This window comes from Centruroides sculpturatus, unplaced genomic scaffold, assembly GCF_000671375.1.
Source record: "Centruroides sculpturatus isolate CEXI.00-Female unplaced genomic scaffold, Cexi_2.0 scaffold1208, whole genome shotgun sequence".
NCBI lineage: Eukaryota > Metazoa > Arthropoda > Arachnida > Scorpiones > Buthidae > Centruroides > Centruroides sculpturatus.
In genome coordinates this window covers 35,532-62,463 of record NW_019385347.1, presented here as the reverse complement: position 1 = coordinate 62,463, position 26,932 = coordinate 35,532, and the positions used below count along the sequence as shown (strand labels likewise).

Genomic DNA, 26,932 nt, shown 5'->3' with positions numbered 1-26,932 from the left:
CTCTTAGCCTAATTAAAACATCCTTGTGATTTCGTTCTATTTAGAATCAATTTTACACCCTTCGTCATTTTCGGATTAGGTCGCGATTCTTCTCTCTCCAACCGGGACCGTAAATCAGGTCGCATTTTGACAAGACGTCGGCGGAAGTAAGCTGACAATGAACACCCGTCGAGCCGCACAACACGTTCAATAATAGTTTTAAAAAATAACCGCAGGGTGCCGTCGGGCAGTTTCGAAATCCTTAACCTAAATATTTCGAAACTTTATATCGATTTACTGGTTTGACTCTTCGTAAATCACCCAACGTTGGGCCACAACCTTCGTCTCTTTCTTTCGGGCGCGTACACCCCGAACTCGGGATAATGCCGTGTCTTTTTCCATTCGTCTAAGGAAAATCCTATCCGGTTACAAAAAAAATGGGCTTTCCAAAGGGCTAGACAAAGGTACATTGTATCCGCATAGACTTAAATCCAACCGAAGGTAGGCTATATTTAGACGAAATTCTTTACATCTCCAGATTCCACCAACGGTTGCAGAAATTTCTATTTTGCATTTTCTCTAACATAAATTTGATTCCCGAAAATATCGATTCGACCGATTTCTGTGTCGTTTCGCGTAAAGAATTCGGAAAGTGTTCGAGGAAAACGATGGGGTTCGTTTGGTCGACATCCGTTCACTTTTCAAATATAAAAACAAGACGAAAGCCAACGGAAGAGAAGGGTCTTCGGACGAATTTCCGGACGATCCGTGACCAATTCGAAAGGGGACCGGTTGGGCTGGACGATAAAAAAGCTCTCCGTCCGAATGCGAGCTACACCGTCTTTCAATTAGCGATGAATGTTCGATAAAAACATCGAATGGCCACGGCGTGACTCCCGTACGTGAGAGCAAAATCTCCCCCCCCTTTCCGGTCATTCGTGACGGACGAACACCCTCCGAACTCGTCGTTTTAAACGGCGCTACCGAAATCTGCTGTAAATCGTCTCTTTCCAATATTTTTCGGCGGCGATCGGACTCTTCCTTTAAGTCGGCTTCTCCTTCCGTCGGAAAGTAGGGCGGAGAAAGCCGACTCTTGCCAAAAAAACGGCGCGGGCCCGAAAAAAGCCCGGCGGCCGTCTCCTCCGTCGGCAATTTACTCGATTACCTAAAAGAATCCGAACCCCGTCTACCGGCGCCTGGAAAAAAAAAGAAAGAAACGGGCGGACCGGTCGACGGACGGAAGAGGCGTCAACAACCAGATGTAAATGTTTATTAGAAGAACTTTATCGTTTACATCCGATCTGAGGTTGCGAGGAGCAGAAATTTCCCACCGGGGGGAAAGGTAGCCTTGTTCTCAAGGCGTTCTACCTCAGCTACCCGGATACAGGGTTGCAAAGGTCAGATAACCAGTGTGACCCGTAATCTGCGAGGTAGGGAGGGCAGACCAGAAATTTGCCGTAGTTGTCCCATCACCTCCCCGGCTCCGGGGCAAGCAGTGCTTTGACTTCTTGGCGGTCGCCTCCTCTCCGCTCGATTGTTCGCTTCCCCCGGCCACGTCTTCGATCACGTCCTGAAAGTAAAACCCAGCAAAACATTAGCATGGCTACGTCCACGGGGTAACAATGAAGAGTCGGCCGCGAATTATTCATCTTCTCTACTCACAAATCGTTTATTTTCTCCTTTTTTTTACCGCTTAATAATATTTTTTCTAACGCGCGCATCCTAACGAAGAAAGCGTTAATTCGGGTGCCATCCTCCCAAACGTATTAATCGGGAAAGGTGAAATCTGCCCGTTGGAATAGAAAGAGCCGTCTGTCCCGACGGTGGGAGGCGTTCTCATGCCCTTCTACTCCAGCGTGGGTGGACACCGGTCTGTTGTGGCAGATACCCGGTCGGTCGGAAATGACATTATCGTTACCGGTAAACGGGGCTTCCGGGACGTTTCGGTCCCGGGTGCAAAACGGAGGCGAAGTAAAAGGATGCAAATTATAAGTTTGGTCGGGGCTAACGACGGTGGTTTGCTGGTGTGGGTGGAGGAAGAAGGGTCCTCCGGTGAGAATCTCCGTTAGGGCCCGGGTGGAAGGCGCGCCTCCTTACCTGCGAAGGCTGGAAGACGGGCATGGACACTCTTTTCACCTCGTAAGGTCTGAGCAGGCATTCGGCGGTGGTGACGTCGGAGAAACCGAGACGGTCCAGTCGCCGACACGTTTTCTGAACTTGTTCGATGCAAGGCGAAAAGGAACATAGACGACTCCCTGCGGATAAAAACAGAACTAGATTAAAGTTTTATTAAATGCCGGCGCGTTTATTTAACGGAAAAAAACGCGGTTCCGTCCGTAATTCTTCCCGCGGCGGGGAACGAGAGGCGGGCTTTATTAATTTTGCAGGAGAAGCCGTCCGTGGGTTTAAGTCTCTTTTCTTCTTCTTCTTCTATAATAAGCGTTCGCGCCGTCCGACGAATCGGTGGTGGCTTAAGAGAAAGAAAATCTCATTTTGCCGGGTCGTAGGTTAACTGCTATCCCCGGGGTCGGGCCGCCGGGTCGTCGACGCCGCGTCACGTGGCAGCCGGTGACGTAGACAAAGTAGCGGCACACGCCTTCCGGTCGTCTGCCTCCGACCGGTGACGTCATCCCAGTTCCGGGCCGTAATTGGATTTAATCGTCCGGTCGCCGTCCTTGGTTCCGATTAGTGGAAGGTAAACGGAGTCCGTTCGCAGTTCGGACCCGGGAATAGATGGTACGGGAGAAGGGAGAATTTGGCGTATTTATTTATGGGGAAAGACGAAGCCGGGGATCGGGGCGCGCTCGATTAAGCGCGTCTACCGTAATAACACCTATCCGCTTACAGAACGCGCTAAAGCAATTTGCCGGGAAATTGGCCCGGGGCCGTAATCGGTGTCTCCGACGGCAACCGCCGGTCTACATCCTGGTGGCTTAATAACCGGCTCCTCTTTAAAACTCCGGCCACATATTTTACAAATCCCATCGTCGATACGGTAAAATCCCCTCCTGGCCCATTCGGCCGACGATCTGCGCAAAAATCCCGTCAAGGCAAACAATACCAAAAGCGCAATGAAACGATTTCATTTCTACGACAAATGTAAAGGGATGGGTGGGAAAAGTTAATGGAAAATAAATGTCCTCGGCCCCTGGCGGTTTCGGGCTTTTTATGTATTAATTTTGGCCCGCCCTTCCCGCCCCACCCACCAATTCTCGTATTTTTTGGTATTTTAGGAAAAGACGGAAAGATTTCCGAGACGCTTGGCTTTCGGGCAGCGGTGGGTGGAGAAACCCTTTTGCCGGCACGCGGGGCAAAGCAGAGCGACGGTAATGGGATCGGACGGAAGCCGTCCGCCAGAGGGCGGGTAAACGGCCTAATTGTCGTAGGCCACCGGGCCCCGTGCGGACGGAGGGGGGTGGCCATTTAACGGTGGCTTCGGCGGGTAATTGGAAGACGACGTCACCGGCAACCGGAATATCGGTTAACGGAACGGGATGCGCGGCCGTATCCATTCTCCTGGTGCCGGCCAAATTTATTACTCGGGCGCGAGGAACAGTCTCTCCTCCCTACCGGGCGGAGGTTTCGACGTCTCCCCCACTTCCATTACGGTTACCTCTTTCCCGGTTAAATAAGAAATCGTCAATATCCGAGATAGAGGACGGGACGGGAGGAGGAAAGTGGGAGGGTAACCGCCACCGACAACGAATCGGAGAAGCCAGAGTATTCCACCCGGAACGGCTTATCTGGCCGGTGGAGGTGACCGCCGTTCTTATCGTTCCGAAACGGCAGAGTTTGACCTCCGACCTCTCGTCCCCGACGGAAAATCGGCCGGCAACGACAATGCCGACTCGGCCGCGAAAGAAAGGCTTAATACGGTATTCGTTGGGTCGACCCGAGACTGCGCGGTTAATAACAGTGTTTAACGGACGGGTGATTAATGGACGCCGAATATTTAGGAATTTTAAACACACAAAGCCATCGTCGATAAATTAATATTCTCGCACCACCGAACCCACTTTCTCCTTTCCCCTCCCGAAGATTTTAGTGCCGCGGAAACGACGACGCCGTTTCCGTCACCGGACCTGCCCGACGAATTTAAGCAATTTCCTTCCGTTCCTATCAGAAAAATCGCTCGTCTTTCGTCATTTACCAAACGAAATCTTTTCCGTTCTTGACCGGTGAAGCTTTTCTCTTCCTTCCAAATCAAATCGCGGAGTTTGCCACTTTTTTCGTTTTTACCGCACCAAAATATAAGACACAGTTGCTCGGTATCAAAGTTGCAACGGTGCCCACGGGCCTACGAACAGAATGGAAATGTTTTCTCCACCCTTAGGTCAAGGCATAGACTCTTAATTTTTCTTTATAAATCAAAACCGAATAAAAAAATCCAATCCAATCCGAAATTTCCCAATTTTTTACGGTGATTCGTAAGCGCGTATGGTATCGCGTCCGTAATCGGGCCCACCCGTCTTATACAAAATTCAGACTAGGCAGGTAATAAGAAACGAATTACTTAGCAAAGCCATAAATAATGTAGCGTATTTGCTGGGATTGATTAAATTTCCATAATTTTGGATTTCTACACTATAGAACTAATAATTAGTTTCGCTAGAATGTAACCAGACGGTGGTGGTGATTTTGTACCAATATACGTATGCGGGTATAGAATAAGAGGAGAGTTCTCTAGAAGACAACAGACACGAACACAGGCCTACCTTAACTATAGTTTGTAGAGTATAAGACGACGATTTAGGTTCTGATTATTTCTATATCCCGGGCCATTTCTATCGGTATTTGTCACGTAAGATCTTTATAAGTCTTATACCTTTACCTGTTCGTACCTTCTGGTAGTTTATATATAGTAAAATCTTTATAAGAAACTATTTTATAACTTTTTAGAAAGATTTTACACGATATAAAAATCAATTATCTTAAAATAGCCGTAGCATCATATACGGTACAGAAATACTCGCTTACATTTAAGTGTAGACTAAAGGTCAGCCTATATTTACCAAGTTTTGCTACCGATAAAAAATTAAAGAATAAAAAGTCGATGTATACATTCTTCGGAACAGTTGGGAAAATACAGCGTATAACAAAGAAAGCAGAAACCGAAACCGAATGGAATATCACGCCAATTCTCTGCTAGTTTTCCATACTAAGAGACTTCTAGGCAATCCGGCTACGTAATTCGTCACCAAACCGTTTTACATCTATGTATAAATTTTACACAGTTTTAGTAAAAACGCTATATATATTTGTTTTGTACGAAAGGAAACTTTATAGGCCAGGCATTCGGTAGCTAATATTACCCCGAGGAATTCGTCTAGAGCGGCGACGTTTAACCTTTTCCCCAACCCTCGGTCTCGGAATTTTTAACACGCGCCTGGCACCTTCACGAAAAATATGTTAAATTTCTTTTTATGTAACCGAGTAGGCTCGTCCCGCTTTCTAACGCGCGTGGGATCTTAAACTTAGTTTAAGCCATTAAGAAAACTTTGCAAAACAATCCAACCCTACGGAATCGTACTAGAGCAAAATTCAAATAGATATTGAAATTACATGAGAATTGTTTGGTGGTAAATTCTATTTTACTGTTTATTATTAAAACGTAGTCTAAATTTTTTCAAACATCCCCAGTAGGACGTTTGGCACCCGCGGGGATGAGCTCCACCGGGGTTAAAAATCATTAGTCTGGATATTAATATACCACTGGAAGCTTTGGTTTATATGTAATGTTACATTCTTATCTTATAAAGACACATAAAGTTAAATAGTAACCTTAAACCGAGGGATAATTTTGTAAATACAGGTAGTTCTTTCTCTATCCCACAGATTGGAAGTAGAACTTTCGATATACTATAATCCGGCCAACCCGAGGGAAAAAGCAAAATTCCACCATAATATATTATTAACAATGGATTTTATTTAAGTAAAAGTTTATATCTTGCGTTTAATTTAAAACAGTTAATCAAATTGTACAGTACACCGGTCCTCCGTCACGCACCCGAGCGTAGTTTGAATATAATTTACGGAATTTCGTCGTTAATTAATTCGTCCGTTTCAAAACGGATGCAAAATCTGCCGTCGACTTTTCGTAAATACGCGTATGGGGGAGACGAGGGTGCGGACGAAGTAGATACGATTTCCCAGACAATTATTTACTCGTCGAAAGACGGAGGAAACGGGGAATAAAAACGAATTTAAGCATACACACGATTCGAATAAGGAACACTCCGTTGGGTCCGATTCCACCCGGCCTCGTATTACGGTATTGCGCCGTTTTGTTTCGTTTGTTTTTTAGAAAATTCCAGCAAATTTTTATAACGGACGACCCGCTTTTGCACAATTTTTGTAAAACGAAGCAAATTTATATCAATTTCTTCGGAATAAACGTCATTTACGCCTAGAAGACCTATGTGATAACTAATGGAAACTTTGGAAAGTGGAAGTGGGGGAGGAGATATAAAAGCCGAAGGTGATTAAGAAGACATCCGAGCGCACCGAGGCGTCTTTTTAGGTATAGGAAAGAAGGTTAAATAGGCCGAGCCGGAGTAAAGCGTTATAATAAGCACTTTCCTCCGGGATATTTAAGGCGTAAAATTCACCGACTGGGCGAAGAAAACCCAGGTTTCGAGAGTGGCCGAAGAGGTGAAATTTAACTACGTTTTGCCCCATAACGCCCGGATTACTTTCCATCCGAGCGAAGAAAGAATAGGAACGGGACAAAGAGCAAAGTCCGTGGCCACGGTCCGGCCAAGGACAAATGTGTCGGGGAGCAGAGAGATAAACGCGGTTTTATGGGGAGATCGGGCGCGGACAGAGGGCGGAGGAAGGGTGGTCCGGCGGTTAAAACGTCGGAAACCGGGACGAGGAGTGGTCGGGGACGGAGGATAAACCTCCGACGACGGGGGGAGAGAAAGCGCGGTTTAGGCCGGGCATTACCCGTCGGCGGTGGCCGATGCGGGCGATTAGAACGGCGCCGGGTCCGGGTTCACCCGGGCCACCCCGGGGAGGGGAGGAGGGCGGGACCCGGACGGCCGCCGCGGATAATTTTCGGTAGGAACGACGACCGCTTACCAACGGCGCGGGAATCCGGCCGCCACCGTCGACCGCGCCGGCCACGCCCCGTCGGCGCTCGACCATTGGCGGAGGTCGGAGAAGACGGCGCCCGACCAATGGCGGGCGGCCCGGCCTCCGTCCCATTGGCCCGGCCGACCCATCCCGGCGGCCGAGTGCGCCGACCCCCGGTTAACCGGAGACGAAAGAGCCGGACCTCCGCCTCTCCCCGCCGGCCGGATCGGCGGGCCGCGCTCCCTCCCCGGCCCCTTTCCGCGGGCCGGCGGACGACCCCGGTCTAGAACGCGCCGCCCGGGGCGTCGCCGCCGACCCGCATGATGAATGGGCGGACGGAACACGATCGGATCGCTCCGGGAAGGTCCAGGGTCGGGAGGGCAGCGGCCGCGGTAATCGCTCCCTTTCCGGGTCGGGGGTCGGCCGTCGGCCGGCCGATTTATCCCGCGGCCGGCTACCGACGGACAACCGGACCCGGACCGGCCGCCCCCGGAAAATCGGGACCGGATTTTCCACCGGGGGAAAAAGACGAAGGGAAAGAATACGAAAAATCGGCGCCGGCAAGCGTAGACGTACAGTACGGAGGGGCAGAAGAAGGATACCCGGAGGAGGCGTAAATAAAGGGTCGGGCCGAGCGGAATTTATATGGCAGAAAACTTATTTAATTGGGCCGGGATATTTTTTGCGCGGGAGAAACCGATAAACTTACGTCCTTACCTCCTTCTGTCGTCGAAGTAATACACCGCGCAACTTTCTCGTAAACCCACAAACAGAAAGAGAAATGAAGGATTTAAGCGGAAATGGAAATTAACACTCTTACTGATTTTATTGCACAAGACTAATTAGACAAAATTTTTTCTTCCCGAATGAAGATTACCATGGATAATTTAAAAGTCGGTGACGTAGAAGAGGCTAGACATACGTCCTTCTTTTATACGATTGTGCGAATTTTTACGCTAAATATCGGCCTAACGATACCCTAGGCGGGATGGACGGAACGTTGTAAAAAACAAACCTTTACTTCCAACCGTTCCGCGTAGAAAAAGCCTAAAATAGATACACGCCGTTAACGCCTAAGAAAAGTTTGGAGCGTAGGATCCGATTTTCTTACCCCCAAATAATACAATTTGAAGGCTTTCTCGTGTAATACGTCGTTTGTCTCGATGGCTACCAAGTACTTCACCTCGTTACATTTTAATTCTTTTGGCATTCCTTCTCTACATTCATCATACCAGCGGCATTAATCCAAGAATTTAATATCTTATATTATTTAAAATACATCGATCCGGAGAAAATAGCGCCTTTCGTTTCTTACACACAAACCGATAAAGTTATATTAATTGGGAATTTAAGCTGTCGAAACAATACGTTTATTCTATTTATATGAGAGCGACACTGGAGTAAACGTTTCCCGAAGTTAGGCCTACTTTATTACGAATACCCACCAATTAAGCAAAATCCACATTCGTTTAAAAACAGATTAGGGGGTATTTATCTGTAGTAAAATACTTAAGTGTTTTATTTCTACAATAGTCTTTGAAACAGTAGTCGTCTCAAAGACTACTGTGCTGTACTCAATATAATGCATAAATCTTTATCCTTTGCATAACAGAATCATTATATAACTTATATATATACATAAATAGTCTTTATTATTATGTTTACGAATTTGTTATTAAAGCATTCGTTAAGTTCTACTCGTAGGTACGGCTTTTAAAGCCAAATTTTCTTTCGAATGAATACAAAAAAATAGACTCTTAGATTAATTTTACGAGACGAAAAGTATATTTTCTAGGAGATTGTACCTACGTACAGTACGGACGGATAACGAAAGATATCTGGTCCTGGCTCGTATTGTACTGTTAATCTCGTTCCCTTCTTCCCGATAATCGTCGTTGCGGGTTAATACGGTGCTTTATTTACCCCCGGAGAATTCGTGCCGAAAATAGAGGGGTCCGACGGGACTGTTTTGGCTCTCTCTCCAAATCGGTGGCACGTAAATCTCTCGTCCGCCTGTAGTCTTTGGGACGTTACCCGTTTCGATACCAGGCCCCCGGGAACCACGGAAACGGGACGCTTACATCGTCTCCTTTTCCAATAATTTTCCCATTCTCCCCGTCTTAATTGCATCCTTTCTCCAAATTCCCTTTATAATACAACTAAATATTTAATTATTGTCAGAAATTTCACCTCTGCAAGTTCGATTTTTATTTACCCTTTCTTAGCCAAAAGCCCCCGTCTTCGCTTTCTCCCTCGCTTGTCCGACAGCATCTTCCAAAAAGTTAGATCGTGCTCTTTAACCAATCGACAAAAGTGCCTCATAAGTTGCACGCTTCCAATTTTCATGTACAAAAGGGAAAAATACGGTATTTTTAACTAATTTACTGAAATTAGGGCAAAAAACATTGCTTATTAAAAAGTAACACCTCATAAATTTGCATCCCGTGTAAAATAAAGCACCGGATTTCGTTTCGTTTTTGCTTTTATGCGCAGAAATTTAAACTCGAATCCGAAATTTTCGGTTTCCGCCTGGAAAATTCTAGGCAGAAAAGCAAAAAATAAAATATGTTGTTTTGTTTTACGCAGAATGCAAATTTATGAGACGCATTTAAATGTATTCTTTGTGTTTTAGGGAAAGTAAAATCTCTATGTTTAAGGGAGAAGTTTGGCATTATTCCAATGTTATTTATTACTCGTATTACAATTTTCTGCTCTTTATATAATAACTCGAAAGTTTTATTCCCGTCGTTTCGGACAAATATGTGAGGACACGGAAATTCCAGGCTAATTAATTTGTCCTATCTACGGATCTATTCACCCCTTACGGTTAAGTATGGAGGTGCCATATCGTGGTATAGTGTACTGATCGTACAACTACTCGGAATGCTCTGTCCAGTCCTTCGACTACAATCCCGCACAGATTTATCAACAATTTGATTATCTTTTAACACGCGTAGTATATTATAGTACAGAAATTTTTTTTCGTCTTTGAGCAATCGAAACATACTTAGAGATTTATCACCAATTAATTCGATTATTAGAAAATTACGAATTTGAAGACACGTAAAACAAAAACCCAATTTATTAATCGAGAAACGCTGTGTTTCCCCGTCGGGAATGGTGGTAATTAGTTCTACTTTAACACCGAATTACGGTAATTAGGCCATCCAGTCGAGGATGGAGCCTAGTAAGAGATAAAGTATGAACGCTTTCAAAAATCTAAACGAAAAGAACAGTTAAGTAATTCAATTTAGAGTACAGATAAGCACAATTTCGGTATACACTACTGTATACTAAAGTTATAGAAAAGTAAAGAAGTATTTACCTACAATTATAACAAATAAAGTAATTGAACGTATTTGGTTCCGTAGATATAGACTTATAGAGAAAAATAAGATGGCATCGTATTTCAAATTGCAATTAAAGGCCTGGAAATTTGACCAGTTAACCCTCCCATTTCCTCGATATTTCTGCTCCAAAACAGATATTTGAAGAAAAAAAAACGTCTCCGCTATTTATTCCAACTTTTTCCAATGCCAACCTATCTAATTTGTAAAATAAAAGAATATTCTAGTATATTTAATTAGTTTTCGTTACTTCGTAACACTGGGAGGATATAAAAAAAGTACTGTACAGTACGTTGACACACAAGTATAATCTAGGTCTTAGATTTTTTAATACGTAGTGTTTTAAATCCTATCACAAGGGAATAGGTTTCGTTTCTGTCACTATAATGTTCCAAACTGATACGAAACTTTGCTCTAACTTACACAAAGTATAGTTTAATTCGTGAAGTAAATTCGTTAATTTCCGAAATCTTCCGATTAATATTTAAAATCCAAGCACCACGTGTGGAAATCTTGTCTTATTTGATAAAATATCGGTTTTATTACTTTCCCCCGCTCTGTTATAGGCCTATATAACAGGGTGGAAAGTATGGCCATCGGTCAAAAAAATATAAAAAATTTGGGGTTTTTCTGTATGTGGGGATGTTAGTGTGTGTACGCGGGGGGCACGATTTTGCTCATCGTGTTTGAAGTTTAACAACTGTGCTTTCTGTCGAAAGTTTCTGAAATTTGGCAGGTAGGTTTCTTTATTACGGAAATCGATGCTATTAAATTTTGGTGATTAAAGGTAATTAAAGTCCCGAGGGGATAGGGAGAAAAAGGGGGTCTTGTGTCATATCTCTAGTAGGGTCGGACTTAACGACGATTTTACTGGTTATTAGCATTTACAGTTTTTTTTTTAAATATAAAACCCGTCCCTAACGTGAAAATTAAGCTTTTTGCCATTTCATAATAGTTAAAAATATAAAAACTTTTCAATAAAATATTATAACAGATGGCGCCACCAAATATTGCCGGGGAAGTTATGCAACTCGTTGCTGGATTTTGTGTATGGCAACGCGACGCGTGGCCCATTTGCCGGAAGGTCTTTTATGGGAAACTGACCCGTATTTAGGTATTACAAACGCGAATAAACTTCAGGTGGTCGACTCGTTGACCAGGCGCGAATCCACGACCGACTACCAGCTTTTGGTAGTTTTATCCACCCGGCCACGGTGGGCCTAAACATCGAAGACACGCGAACGTTACTTTATAAATGAACAAATGCGCCATTTGTCTTTTCGGGCATCGACAAATCTGCCAAGGCGGAATCTACTTTGACTGACGTTTCGTATACGAATAATTACTGAAGTCTGCCCGATTTTGGTTATAGATTCTTACTAAATTCCGAGGATAAATTTAAGTGTAAACGAAGACTTATTTTATTCAAACCTCTGAAGGAGGAATCTCATCAATTATCAAAATCTCGCTTCAAAATCTTTAAACACGATGTTGGATTTAGGAACTCGAAATACCAGCTTCGAGTTTCATCATTAAAAATTAATCTGTGGTATTAATTCTCGATGTTGGCGGCGTTGCGGCATCATTGGTAATGCACGGATGCCGGAAATAATAGCTTCGATACCCGAAACTGCGAAGCCACGTGGCATTTTCTTGCCAATTTTTGTAATGCGGGCGCGGGAATTGATAAGAAACCATCTTTATTTCCCCGCAGGTAAAAAATTTTGTTGTGTTATGCGGTGCCATTTTAGAATGACGTCGCAATCAAGTAATATTGTGGAAATTATCCTTATTAGCCGTTTTAATCAAGTACGTTTATCTTTTAATACTTAAATTGCGTAAGGATCATTAGACAAAAGCGTATTTTTTCTAGGAATTACGAAATATCAATATTATTTTATAACGTCGGTAATTTCGTTACGAAAACTTGTCGAAAAGTTTAAATTTACAAAGCTGTCAACAATTTAAAAGCTCTGTAATACTTCTCTTTAAATTTTCGTGTAAATAAGTAAAGATTTTCGACAGAAGAATATAATTAGAACGAAGCAAAACTGCATTGTGTATCGGTAATGCGGGGATGTCACCTACACAGGCGGTGGTTTTTCTTTTCCATCAAAAAGTAAATTATCACCACATATATAAAGATGTACGTTGTATTTATATATATATACACGTATACAAGTATACAAAGCATTTATTTATAAACAGAAAAATCGGCGAGTCGTTGGCGTACATACGCTAACATACAATGCGTTCTCGATTTAATACGAGTAATTGTATTAACATATTCTTTCGATTTACCGCTTATAGTGAAGCAATTACCTTTCCACTTTATAGTTTAGCGTATATTATTTCTCCCAAGGCCGTAATTCGAGATTCAATACAAGCTGATATAAGTGAAATTATATAGTTCCATTTGTAAGGTGTTGTTACAATTAGAAATTCTAGCAAGGATATAATATATTAGCTTACAACGACAGGTAAAATAAAAAAATACCTTCGTCCAGTAAATCGAGGAATTTGTATATCAAACAGAAGTTTTAATGTTATACGATTTCTATTTGTTTCTACATTATGGCTTTAATTATAAAGAAGTTCACGCACAATCTTCTTTGTAGTTCTAATTCTAATTGCGTGCAGTAAAGAGTTCGAAGTAAAGTTAATTAATTGAATGTAGTTACCGAATACGGGAATCGAATTATCGTTGACGTTTTGCTTGGAATATACGAAAATATTCCGAGACTTTCATTGTATAACGCGCAGGAAGCGCCGCCGAGCACGATTTGCGTAGCCAAAATAGTGGACAAAAATATTTAATTAGTTAAGAAGCCAAGCCAGTCGGATAGTAGAACGTCTTGCTTTTTCTTTTTATAATAATTACGCGGTTAATGGATGTCCCGGATGCGTTTAACACGGCCGGTCTAGATGGCCGGGCTACCCCCCCACCGACACCGGATTACTTTCAATACGTAAACCTTTAACCTTCGACGGTTTAGACCGGTTGCCACGGAATTTTTAGCCAGTCTACGGCTTCGACTTTGGCAAAAATCTACCCCATTTGGGGTGATAATAATGCCCGTCCCGCCATTTCTTCCCCCGTTTAATACAAAAATAAACGATTCGTTATGTAATGCTCGGAAATTCCCTACGCTAACCGCCGACACCACTAATTAACTTTCTTCATTTTAATTTTAATTCCGTGGTTTCGAAATTGGATTAATGCTTTCCTTATACGCTAAAATTTAATACTCTTGTCTATAATTGTGCGCCAAATTTAATTTAGGGCAGTTACTACCGAAAAATTATTGCCATGACAAGTTACTAATTAAAGGACCGAAGCAGTTTCTTCCATTTAAAAGAATAAGATTCGATAAACACGAGAAGTTTCGACACTTCTCTTCGTTTATTACTTTATACGAGAATTTTAGCATGGAATTTTGCTGGTGCTCAATTTGATAAGGGAGAAACTAAAGTTTCTTCGAGCTTACTAAGCCTATCCTCTGGTAATTTCAACATTCCATTTACAATACGTTATATCCGTACAATTACGTCGATTCCGTAAGACACTGCGAAGATGTAGAGGAATTACGGAAAATTTCATCCAGATAAATGTAACGTATAGTAGAGAATAATTCGAGTGGCTGCTGTTACAAACCTCCGACGTAAGATACTCGGAGTTCACCCGGTGTGACGTAAAGGAAACTTATTACGCGCGACGGAACGAAACGTAAGCATTTGTTTAAATCGTGGTTAAAAGATAAGTTAAGACGAATAATCACTATCGAAATTTGTTTTTGTGACGTCAGAATAGCCGGTTAGGCCTACGAAGGCATTTAAGATGGGAGAGTAGCGCCACGATGCGGGTAAGATTTTCTAATTTGGAAGCCATTAAAGAGGGGCGATGATTAACGACGGAGACGGAAATTTCGTAGCGGTTACGCGACGTCGGGAGCCGTACTCGTCGTCAAAATTACCGGGAATATCCGGGCCGATTAATAATTAAGAACGGGAGACATTAATCAGAGAGAGTTACGACGACCCCGAAAATTCCCACGATTAGCGAAAGGCGCGGGCGTTCTCCCCCGACGAATAATAGTACCACAATTACTTTTGGTTTTTGCCAGAAATCCACCCTTTCGCTTAATGGACCGCGATGGCTTCATTAAGACGGGACCACACAGAGAGTCGCGCCGTTTTATCCTAAATCTTCTACCATGGGGATTTATTCCGTCCGTTCGATTCGGAGTGTTCCGCGGCCAAGATTAGACTGGGTGGTACCCCTGCCGGACCGAGCCCGACCGACGACCACGGTCGATATCGCGTGATTTGCGGGGGTGCCGGGAGGACTCTATAAATTATCGGCGGGTTCTAACGAAACATAGGGCATCGGGCAGATTACACCGGTGCAACGGGCTTCCGTCCGTGCGCGGCTCATCAGGCCAAAGGCGCCGCACGAAACAAAGACACCTCCGCCCTCCGGGACACACTTTGGCGACGAATATTGCCGTCTCGCGGAATAGGAGCCGCGCCGATCCTTTCATTTCTCTTATAAATGAAAGAAAAGAGAGAGAAAAAAAAGAACCCTTTACTGGTTTGGACGCCGTCATTTGGCCGGGCTCCGGGCTACCGGCCATTCTGTTTTTAAACTAATGGAGTGCGGTCGGGGGCAAACCGTCCGAAATTACAGGACTCGGCCACCTCGTCCGAAACTTAATTCCGCGCCGTCGGAATAAAATTCGGCCGGGCAATTCGGCTTTTTTCCAACCACGTGACGCGTCCGACCGAGAGAGGGAGCTCCGAGGGGGGCGTCCTAATTTCCACCGGGACCCGCCATTATCGCCCTACCGGTCGAGCCTCCGGCTCTCTTCTTCCCTGGGAAAGTGACGAGGCGTTGGGACGGCGGCCGCAAGATGCCCGCCCGCGCCCACACGACCCCGCCAAAACATAAATTCCGAGCTGTTAACAGAAACGGGCAAAGCGGGACGAAAAATACTTGGATATTACGTGCTAGTGACGTAGGGACGAAGCCGGACAAAATGGAAATTAATTTGGCATCGGCCATTTTTAATTGGCTAGGAGCCCGAATGCAAACCCGATTGTACTCGAAGCGGGAGTGGATGTGGCTTCATCAATCTAGATTTTCTCCGTCCCGCGGCCAACGTGTTATTAAAAGAAGCTGCGGAGCATCGAAATATAATAATTACGTTCGAATTTTTATATATGGGGGCTCGTCCGCCGCTTTAAATCAAACCGGGAGAGAGTGGAAGGCCAATACGAAAATCGTTTAGAAGAGAACATGAAAGTAATTAGCTTGTCAAGAAGAATTATACATTGTAAAAGTGCACAAAATGTTATTAACACGTGGGGCAACATGGTCTGCTTAAAATTCGATTGTCAGAGCAGGAAAAAAAAAAGAGAGAGAGAAAATAATACCGGAGACCTCATCACCCCGGGAAAGTATGGCCTAGGGACGATTGCGGCCAGGTCCGGGTGAGGCACCTCCGGGCTGCCACCAGTCTTCATATTTCATGCGGAACGAGATAAAATATGGAGAATATCGCCGACCAATCAACGCGCCGCCTTTCGGATAACAATACCGTTCGGTAATAACGGGGTCAAGGTCGAAGTGCCGCGTCGGCCACGCACCGCCAATAAGCGAACCGATGGGAGGGACTAAGCCGCATACCCAAAATTTCACTTTCTACCGCCCGGCTGGCTTCTTTTTTTCCCCTTTCGAATTCCGACGTCATTAACGGCCGTCACGCCCACTCGCATTCTCGCGCCAATTTTCGAAATTATTTTCGGCCTCCGATCGTGGCCCGCCGATTTGTCGTAAAAAGGAACCAAAGATATAAACGTTTACCGTCTCTATATATAGTCTCCGGGCGATCGGTCCCGAGATGTGGCGCGCACAGATATTAAAAGAGGCGGTTTGGCGGGGTCAGAACCTACCACTGGATGCCTTTGTTTTCCCCGTGATTAACTTCGGTATGACATCACAGCTGTGGGAAAACATCAACTCCGCCAACCTCTTGCCCCTGCCTAACACGAGGTCAGCGCACCGTACTCCCAGCCATCCGACTGCCTCCCCCCCTGCGGTAGCACCTGCCTCTCCGACTTGGAAAACGGTTGCAACTGCCAAATGAATAAGAGAACAATACGGGGGCTTTCCCCGTTTATCTCCGGTTTTCGCGTCCCCCCCGTGCAGGGAACCGAATTAGTCACCAGAAGCCACTTTCACCCCCAAAAATTTTAAAGTACGGTACGAGGGAATTCGAAATGCCAGCGGCTGGGGAAATTATCGAAGAAAGACGCGGGGGTCGTGTGGCCGCGATTTATTTTAATAAAGCGTATTTTATTACTCCGATGGCAAAGAAACGGCTTTCGATAGGATATAAAAAAGAGGACTAACGAACGATCTGACAACACCACCCCTCAAAAGAAGTTTACGACGGGATGCTAAACGGTGAATCCGTTCTCGGAGCCTTTCTTTCGAATAAATTAACCTGGAAACGGGAATAAACACGCGAAAACACTGGATGTAATTCGATAGGAAGAACAATTTTAACAATTTCCTCGACTTTTTTTCCTGTCTTGGCTAGAAAAAAAACACCCGAGGAGGAAGGTTAGTGTTTCGAAGAGGAAATTTATGGTTCAAACAAGACACGAGCAGCACACCTCCCGGTCGTCTAAATCAATGGGCTAAATGAGTCCTCCGCGGCTACACGTCAGCGCCAAACTTACGACTCCACTCTCCCGGATAAGATTTCGGGCACAATATTCTGAAGTTGATATGTTGGTTCCTAACTCTCTCTGGCAAAAGTTATGAAGGGTTTCTTTCCCCCTACATCTAAAATACTAACTTGTAAGGCCGACTTGTATTCTTTTCGCCAATCACCACGGTATAGTAAGCGTGTGTACCGCACCATCAATTTTATTCCGTCCATTACGGATCGAGTGGTTCCTTTAAGGATGATTTTTCTGAAAAGTCCATTGCGGATTGCGTGTGGACCGTGTGGCTAGTTAGAAGATAATAGCGAACGACTTCTTTAATCGAACAATTTGTGTACGAGTCCGAAAGTATTCGAACCCGAACCCTCGGAGGCAATAGAATGTCATCGATACAACTGTTGGAAAAGAGTAAACCTTAATAGATTCCATTTCAAACAGGAAAGAAAGGAAGAAGATGCCATTTTCGATCCGGAACGTCAGTCACCAACGCCATCTGTCGAGCGGGGTTAGGTGGACGGAGGTCCATTTAGAAGCGGACGGAGACGACGGTCTGACGGACCACCGAGTTTGGTGGTGGCCGCACTGTCATTTTGGCGGAGGAGGGCCCCGGAATGGCGTGTCGAAAGCCATCAGTAAGGTTTTCCCAGAAAGCCGAGGTGGCCGAAATGTGCGCTATCGGACACGCTAATGTGTTTTCTCGTTCAATTATATTCTCGATCGTCCTTCCTCGGTACAACAGCCCAACCATTGTCAAATGGAATCTCTCTTTTGACTGTAAACACGATAATTTGCCCGCTAACATTAGCGGCGTTTCCAATTACTTTTACTTTATGTAAGGTGGCGCCATCTTTGTGCACGAACTATTATTAACTGGAAATTTGTTAACATTTTTTTCTTTCTTCTTTTTTGCCAAGTCGAAAATTAAACGTTAGATCTAACTAATTCACTCTTTAAAAAGTTCAATACAATAATACCAATACAATCACAAATAAATACACATCCTCCTTTTGCCGCATACTCTCTTTATTAATAAAGAACAGAAGAGCAGTATGACGTAATTAATCCAATTGGTGTCGGACTCACCAATCATTCGATACTTTCTTTAATATCGACTTATTGCGAAATCAGACTAATATGGAAATTTACTTTCGTGCATATTACCTGGTAAAATTTCACATTTTTAGTGCAACCTCAAAGTGATTTTAATTACGCTGCTTTATAATGTTCGACAATGAAAATTCAATTCTTAACCGCTTCAAAATTCGAATTTTTTACCAATCATTTCATTTGCTTCGTGTTAAATTTTAAAGTACGCTCTATTTTCGCATAGAAATTATAATTTAATTAAATAAATTAGTGCCTTTTCTTCGATGCCAACCAACGTAATCGTTCCCACGGATAAAGATTTACCAAGTTCTTTCTCCTAAGATCCAACGGGAATATATAAATCCCGAATGCGAAAAATTCCATGCACCGATATAAAACAGTCGTCTCGAGCCTTCGACATTAAAAAAATTCTCTAGACATTGTCGTGAAATTTCCGATTAGGCTATACGAAAGGTCACTAAGGTACTTTTGAGGAGATTCACATCCGAGGTAAAATATCAGGAGCCTTTGAAATAAGCTAATGGACCGTATAAGGCTAAAATTCATTTTTCCATCGCTCCAACAGAATATTGGTTACAATGAGTTAATAATTAATCCATAGTTTAAAGCTCCAACTTCTGATTACTGATATTTCGACAGTTAGAATCTAATTTATTCGAGTAGAGTTTCGAAGCAGAACACCAGTTTAACCATATTCGTCCTTAAATTAGCCTGCATAAAATAGAAACAATCGATATATAAATCATTACACATTTCTTCTTCCTCGCATTATTATTTATCGTTACTAATGCTTATATTTTGGTTGTATTTCACGTGCAGAAATTCGTCGTGTTCGTAGCCATATGAAACAATATTGTGCAGCATGAACATGGACGGCGCCGGCGGTATATTCGCTATTCGTACTAGACGGGCTGAATTTGCCACTCTTTTATTACGCCTGCTTTTATTTTTGCCACACTTTTTAAATTTTCTTTACCCCATTATTATTAAAATGATTCTCGAGAAGAAAGGCAATAGTTAATGATCACGGTGCTTAGCGGTAAAAGAGGAAAAAACAAACGAAACGACTCTAATGACGGCCGAGTTCAAAATGTTGCAGTTCTAGGGAATATCGTGTTAGAGACAACATTTAAATAATACCACATTAAAGAAAATTTAAAGTTCATTACCGATTTGTCTATTGCTTGCTGGAGTAAATTCCAGTTAAATCATTTTCCCCCTAAGACTTAGAAATCGATTAATGCAAAGGACACTCTAATAATGACTGAAAATTTTTAAGTAAAGAGTAATTAACACCACTTAAGAGTAACAAAAAAAACTAAGTGTTAGGAAAACTTAGTAACAGAAGAATACTTTTCCACAGTCAAATCTTGTCAATATTTTTTTTTTTTCTTCACACTACTGTACCGATTTAATAGATTAACGTATATTTTCCTGAAGTACCTATCTTTAAAGTATTACTAATTTTCTTCCATTTCTTTCATTAAATGTCTCATATAATAAAATATATGTTTGTTCTTGAAGTAACTTTATGTATAAATTTACACGAGATTCCTGATCAGTCGAAAAATAATTCATACAAAAAAAAGAAATGAAGAAAACAAAACAAAATGTAAAAAATCATCAAAAACTAGCTGGAGATACCAGAGACTGTCCCTAAAATTCAGGAACAAATTCCCATTTTATTTAATAAGACAGAAATGTATATAGTTACTGAAAAGTATACATGTTTTATTTTTTAATAACTGTAAAAGTAACTTCAGTAAAAACTCATCACAATTTTTTTAATAGGAAATATTTTAGTCAAATTCTTCACGCAATAGAAAACTGTCAAGAATAATAAAAATACATTTAACATTTGGGGAAAAATTTAATTAACATGAATATTTTTTTGTTTTTTTTTAAATATGATGTCTTCGGATTACTCATCATCTTGTAACATTGAATGAAAGAATTAATTATAAGAATAGTGTCATTATTTAACTTTTAAATCTTTTCGTAGAATTGAAACAAGTTAGCAGTGAAAATTTTAATTCAACAATTTAAAAAATGAAAATTAGCATTCAAGAATGATGCAAACATTATGAATTTAAACAATGTGGCCATCAAACATTTAGTAGAAATGACTGTGCTAGAGTGAGGTCTTATGATCTCCTGCATTAATATATTCCTTCTAGTTTTTACTTGTGGATTACACACAACTTGACAAATTTAGTACAAAAAAATCTTTGTAATTTCTCCTTTAAAATTAGCAAAAGCTTCCAAATTCATGTTGCTTGTCTCTTTTATAACATTTCTTGTAAATTCATTGAGGTCTTAATATTATTTTTCATTTTAAAATAATCAAATTTATATTTTTACACTTATTATGTTTTATTAATTAAATTAAAACATTTAATCTCAAAGATATTCTTACATATTTTATTATAATTCTTATATTATTTTGAATTATTATCTAAATATCTGATATCTCAAAACATATTACAAATTTGCTTAAAACTTTCTCCATAAATATGATATATAATTTCAATTAATTTCAGGTATNAACATATTTCATTAATGAAAATTTAAATTGAGTTCAAAATGCATAAAACAAAATTTCACATAACAGAAATTGATATTTAAGTATTAAGTAAAATTAAAGATTTTGAATAGATTCAAATTTACTTAAATGATAATAAATTACGAGATAAACAATAAAACATTTCATAAATCTAAATTAAAATATCTTTTCCTCTATATAGACAAATATATTAGATGTTGTTTAGGAATAATGACAAATAATCTTGTCTCATCTTTAATTATTATAAAATTATTTTAAAAACTGAATCTTAATTGCTTTCAAACTTCAACCAAAACATCAACATTGTGTTTTATGTTGAATTACTATAAATTCAAAAAAGTTTCTTGTAAATTTAGAAAATATCTCTTCTAAATTAATTCTTTCACATAAAAAATTTTTATATAATAATAATGATTTTCATCAATTAGCAATTATTTATATAATAATTATTCTAATACAAAACTATACTACATTTACTGTAGCTGTGTTCTTTGCATTTTAATCAACAATAATTGGTGAGTGTTACTGTTGATCTCAATGCCGTGGAAAGAAGATATCATTTGACTAGTATGATTGCATTTACAAAAAGATATAATGCAGGTGAATAATGTATATAAAATTCAGGTACAATATATATAAACTGTTTTGCAAAATTTTATCTATATTGAGCATTATCCTGTACAAGAAGAAAACAAAAGGGAATCAAGGGTTCAGGAATAAATCTTCACAAGATCTTGTCTTCATCACCATAGGCTCAAATCCAGAAAAATGAACAGAGTAAGTGACTTAGCCTTGTGTAAAAACTTGATGGATACCCAGCATTAGATAGGTAGTAGCTACTCTGGAAACAATTGAATAATTCTAATTAAACTAATTTTATTGAATCATCAATTATTGAACAATTCTTGTTATTTGTTGAACCAATCCTACTTGCTTGACTTACATATTTCAAATAGGTTTTAATTTGAAAACCTGGCTGTCCCCATTGTGGACCCAGCTAAATCCAAAATGGACATGACTAAAAATAAAGTTCCTCTTAGTTCCCAAAGGGCAGAAAAAATCAAAAAAAGAAGAATTACACTATATTCAGACATAACCATTCATCCATCATCAATAATTGCATGAAAACATCAATTCATTGTCAGTTTTAAAGTGATCACACAGCACTACACAAAACCAACAGAACTAATTAATTAACAAAATATACTAAAAAGTAAAGGTTGTTTTTTAAAATATACATACTGTAATTCAAATTGTGATTTTTTCCACATAATTCAACATAAATGAATCTGTAACTTCTCTTGGTTATAAAACAGGAAGAGATGCAAAAATGCAGTTAAAAAACTGATCATTCAGTGAACACAACTGAAGAAAATCAATAATTCTAGACATTCATGATAGATTATCATAAAAGATGATTAAGATGTAAATGGTGTGCTTGAATAAAACCAAGACTGATAGTGACAAGAATGCCAGAATCTATAAGAATTATCGAGTGGGATGTTTAGTTTACTGCTCATTGGATCCTCCCTTTTGCAAGAATGAATCTGAAAGTATTTATTCTTGAAAAAGGGATTCATTTTGTGTGTTCATACCATTTTGAAAAAATGTCTCCAATACATCTATCTAAATTGCCTCTGATATTCAAACTGCCTTGAATACACTTGATTCTTGTCAGTTTTCTTGAATCCATCGTTTAAAATAAATTTATAGGGGAGGAACCATAGTTAGAATGAATGTTTTCGTTTTAAATAAGAGACAGAAATTAAAGATTTCTGTCTCTTATTAGCTTATACAATCATTTTAGTAACATATAAAGTGAACAATATAACAAGAATCTGTAAGTTCTTGTTTTATTGTTTATTTTATATGCTCCATTAATAAGAGAGTTTTAATTATAATAAAAACTGCTATCATATATTCTAAATATTATCTTCAAACTCACCGCTCGATTTCATTATGTTCCGCAAGGACGTCATGGCTTCCCAGGGTCTCGGCAGATCCAAAAACACCGCATCGGCCTTTTCTAATACGTCGAATCCGTCCGTACAGACGTCGCGTTGAGAAACGGAAATAATTTCCGACAGTCCGTGAGCATCGAATTCTTCCTTTGCCATATTAACACGCTGTTCGTGAAAATCAAACGTGTACAGATGACCATTTGGGGCTATTGTGCGGGCAATGGCATGGGATAGAGATCCACTACCGGTTCCTGAAACATTAGATACATTTTTATAATTTAATGCAATTTCCTTCAAATTTATTACAATAATTCTAATAGATATTACAAATTTTTAAATTAAAAAAATTTTATTATATTAATTAAATTATCTGCCTCATGGTTGTTGATAATTTAATTAATATAATCATGCCAAGGGCTAGAGAAGCAACTTTTGTAATAATTTTATATTTAGAATTAATTTAGAATGAACATATTTCATTAATGAAAATTAAATTGAGTTCAAAATGCATAAAACAAAATTTCACATAACAGAAATTGATATTTAAGTATTAAGTAAAATTAAAGATTTTGAATAGATTCAAATTTACTTAAATGATAATAAATTACGAGATAAACAATAAAACATTTCATAAATCTAAATTATCTTTTCATTATCATTTCATAAATCTAAATTTCATAAATCTTTTCCTCTATATAGACAAATATATTAGATGTTGTTTAGGAATAATGACAAATAATCTTGTCTCATCTTTAATTATTATAAAATTATTTTAAAAACTGAATCTTAATTGCTTTCAAACTTCAACCAAAACATCAACATTGTGTTTTATGTTGAATTAATATAAATTCAAAAAAGTTTCTTGTAAATTTAGAAAATATCTCTTCTAAATTAATTCTTTCACATAAAAGATTTTTATATAATAATAATGATTTTCATCAATTAGCAATTATTTATATAATAATTATTCTAATACAAAACTATATTACATTTACTGTAGCTGTGTTCTTTGCATTTTAATCAACAATAATTGGTGAGTGTTACTGTTCATCTCAATGCCATGGAAAGAAGATATCATTTGACTAGCATGATTGCATTTACAAAAAGATATAATTCAGGTGAATAATGTATATAAAATTCAGGTACAATATATATAAACTGTTTTGCAAAATTTTATCTATATTGAGCATTATCCTGTACAAGAAGAAAACAAAAGGGAATCAAGGGTTCAGGAATAAATCTTCACAAAATCTTGTCTTCATCACCATAGGCTCAAATCCAGAAAAATGAACAGAGTAAGTGACTTAGCCTTGTGTAAAAACTTGATGGATACCCAGCATTAGATAGGTAGTAGCTACTCTGGAAACAATTGAATAATTCTAATTAAACTAATTTTATTGAATCATCAATTATTGAACAATTCTTGTTATTTGTTGAACCAATCCTACTTGCTTGACTTACATATTTCAAATAGGTTTTAATTTGAAAACCTGGCTGTCCCCATTGTGGACCCAGCTAAATCCAAAATGGACATGACTAAAAATAAAGTTCCTCTTAGTTCCCAAAGGGCAGAAAAAATCAAAAAAAGAAGAATTACACTATATTCAGACATAACCATTCATCCATCATCAATAATTGCATGAAAACATCAATTCATTGTCAGTTTTAAAGTGATCACACAGCACTACACAAAACCAACAGAACACAAACCATGCGCCACACATTACTAAAACCAGGGGTTTCCAACATTTTTTGTACATTAACTCCTTTTAAGAAATTTTTTTTCTATCCATTCAATATTACATACATTAATATTATACAATATTTTACAAGATGTTCAAATGAAAATAACTCAAGTTTAATTCACTATAAAAACTAAATGGTTTAAGATATATAAAAGCAACAAGTGGCATGTGATGGGAAAACTCATCAAGTTTAATAGAGATTTTTTTTTGTACTGCAAGATGAGCATTATTATCAAATGCTCATCTTGTAAGTCAAATGGTGAGCATTATTATCCAATCGTGGCTTCACCACAGTAGAAAGCACAGGTTGTGATCTGGTATGCCCAACAGTGTGATTGCCAAGATCTACCAATCCAACCCCCTCTAGCTATGGAGTTACGTAAAAGATATGGTTTATGCAACTTTGTTTGGAGATCTTCGGGGTTTTCGAGAGTGCATCGTGGTAGCCATCACCACCACACTGCGAGACAGGACACACCGCACAGTATATAGCAGGAAATTGCCTAACATCTCCACGACATCACTACGACTGTGTTGCCTCAGGGTGTAAGCATACTTTTCTTTTATTGTATTGTACATATTCTTAGTTTAAACAGCTGTAGTATAATATACAAAATACATGATTAATTGTAACCCTCATCTTTGACTAACGTAACTACTTTCTATTTCTTGTGATTTTATGTACCTTCCTGTATATATTTATTAAATTTTATCTTACCTTATTCTATTTATCTATTTTTACTGCTGCAATCTCACTATAGAAATCAAACACATACACTGCATGGGTGTGTTACTTTGCCTTGCAACTGTACATATTTCTACAATCTGTTACACAGAATATTATGCATCACAGCTATGACGTCGATCACGCAATACTCTAACATAACAAAATAAAAAATACTAACATATCTGAAACTATACTTATGTGCTCTACTACTATAATATGTCCATATCCTACTTCAGTAGCGTACAACCCCATATATATCATACACTCTGCCCAGTTACGCCATGCAAAACCAGGCACATACTTTATACTTAATAAAGATATATAAATGTGACAACTGGAGTACACATAGAGATGTGATTTTTCAATGAAATTTGAGTTTTTCTCTCAAATAAAATCTGGTAAACTTATATCTTTAATCATTAATTTTTTATAGCTAAACAAAATTGGACAGTTTTGGCCAGAACTTTACATATTACAATTATATATATATACTGTATTACATATAAAAGTACAAGCAACAGCGTCCTACATACTTTAAATCCATCTTCCCACATTTACTCGAGAGCAAAACAAATACATAAAAGTTTTAATATACGTAAATAAATTTTTCATATTTGCAAAGTTTTATGGACCGCCAAGGGGTCGATACTAACCCCGACCAAAGGCACGTCCACATAAGAACGGGCAGTGCATGCACCACGACACCCACGGCCTACAATTCTTATTTAAATTTTTCAATTCAAATCAGAACATATTCGGGTATAAACAGACAAGTCGGGACATTCCGGGAAAAACGTTTCGAACGGGATAGCATTCCAAATCATCCAGAAACTAATCTTCTTTTTCTACAGATTTTTTTCAGATGTCAACTAGAAACAACTTTATAATGTTTATATAATATATGTTTAGTATAAATATTAATTTTTTTAATGATGTACTACGTAACATTCATCCCGCACACACGGGGTGGGTGCTATATAGCTATATTCTTAAACAACCTTGAACTGGCAACATATCTCGCATCCCACATCATATATTTTTAATCTGTCTTGAAAAAAAAACACAATAATTTTAAAAGTCATTTTAAAATGTTCCAATTTTCATTTATTTTTGAAAATCATTAAGTCCTGTAGGCAACACATTTTGGAGAATGATAATTTAACTCCTAGAACCACAGTTTTGCGATTTACAATCATAGTGTGTGCCAATAATGTCCGAAAGGAATAAAAGATTACTTAATATTGCATTAAGACGACTTAAAGAGTTAACCAATAAACTGTTAAGTGACCATAATAATATAGGAAATAGACATTACCGGCTTCGTAGACGACGGATCCGGGCTTCAAATCGAGTCCGAGGACTATGAGACTGATGTCGGGAGTGTATAATATTTGAGTCCTGTGGGGAAGAGTCACCGTCCACAATTCCGGAGTGGGAAACAAAACGTACACCCAACCGCGCGTGCAATTAACGCGACAGCCGTAACGAGATCCGATGACATCGTCGTGTTTCAACGCTCCGTATTTCGTTTGAAATACCTTCCCTTTAGAGGTTCGTATGGAGTAGATATTTTGAACGCTTAAATACACGATGACAGTATCGCCTTCTTCTACAAACTCCTTTCTCTTCAGGAAACTCATCGCTTCCTTCGGACGTACACAAAACCACGTGTATTTGTCGACTTAACACCCTCTAGT

At 39.7% G+C, this 26,932-nt stretch overlaps 1 protein-coding gene and 1 long non-coding RNA gene across 2 annotated transcripts in view; one reads left to right on the top strand and one right to left on the bottom strand.

Moving 5' to 3' along the window:
• LOC111637932 overlaps window positions 1-18,028 on the top strand; it is a 38,162-nt gene extending 20,134 nt beyond the window's left edge. Inside the window, exon 3 of the long non-coding RNA XR_002758759.1 lies at window positions 17,571-18,028. This is a non-coding gene — a long non-coding RNA (uncharacterized LOC111637932). The remainder of the gene's footprint in view (window positions 1-17,570) is intronic.
• LOC111637931 (tRNA (adenine(58)-N(1))-methyltransferase catalytic subunit TRMT61A-like) lies at window positions 1,234-26,932 on the bottom strand. Its single transcript, XM_023383541.1, has 4 exons — window positions 26,551-26,932; window positions 22,748-23,014; window positions 2,077-2,234; window positions 1,234-1,549 (listed from the first exon to the last, which is right to left on the bottom strand). The coding sequence occupies exons 1-4, from the start codon at window positions 26,873-26,875 to the stop codon at window positions 1,349-1,351; spliced, it is 951 nt and encodes a 316-aa protein (XP_023239309.1). The 5' UTR covers window positions 26,876-26,932; the 3' UTR covers window positions 1,234-1,348.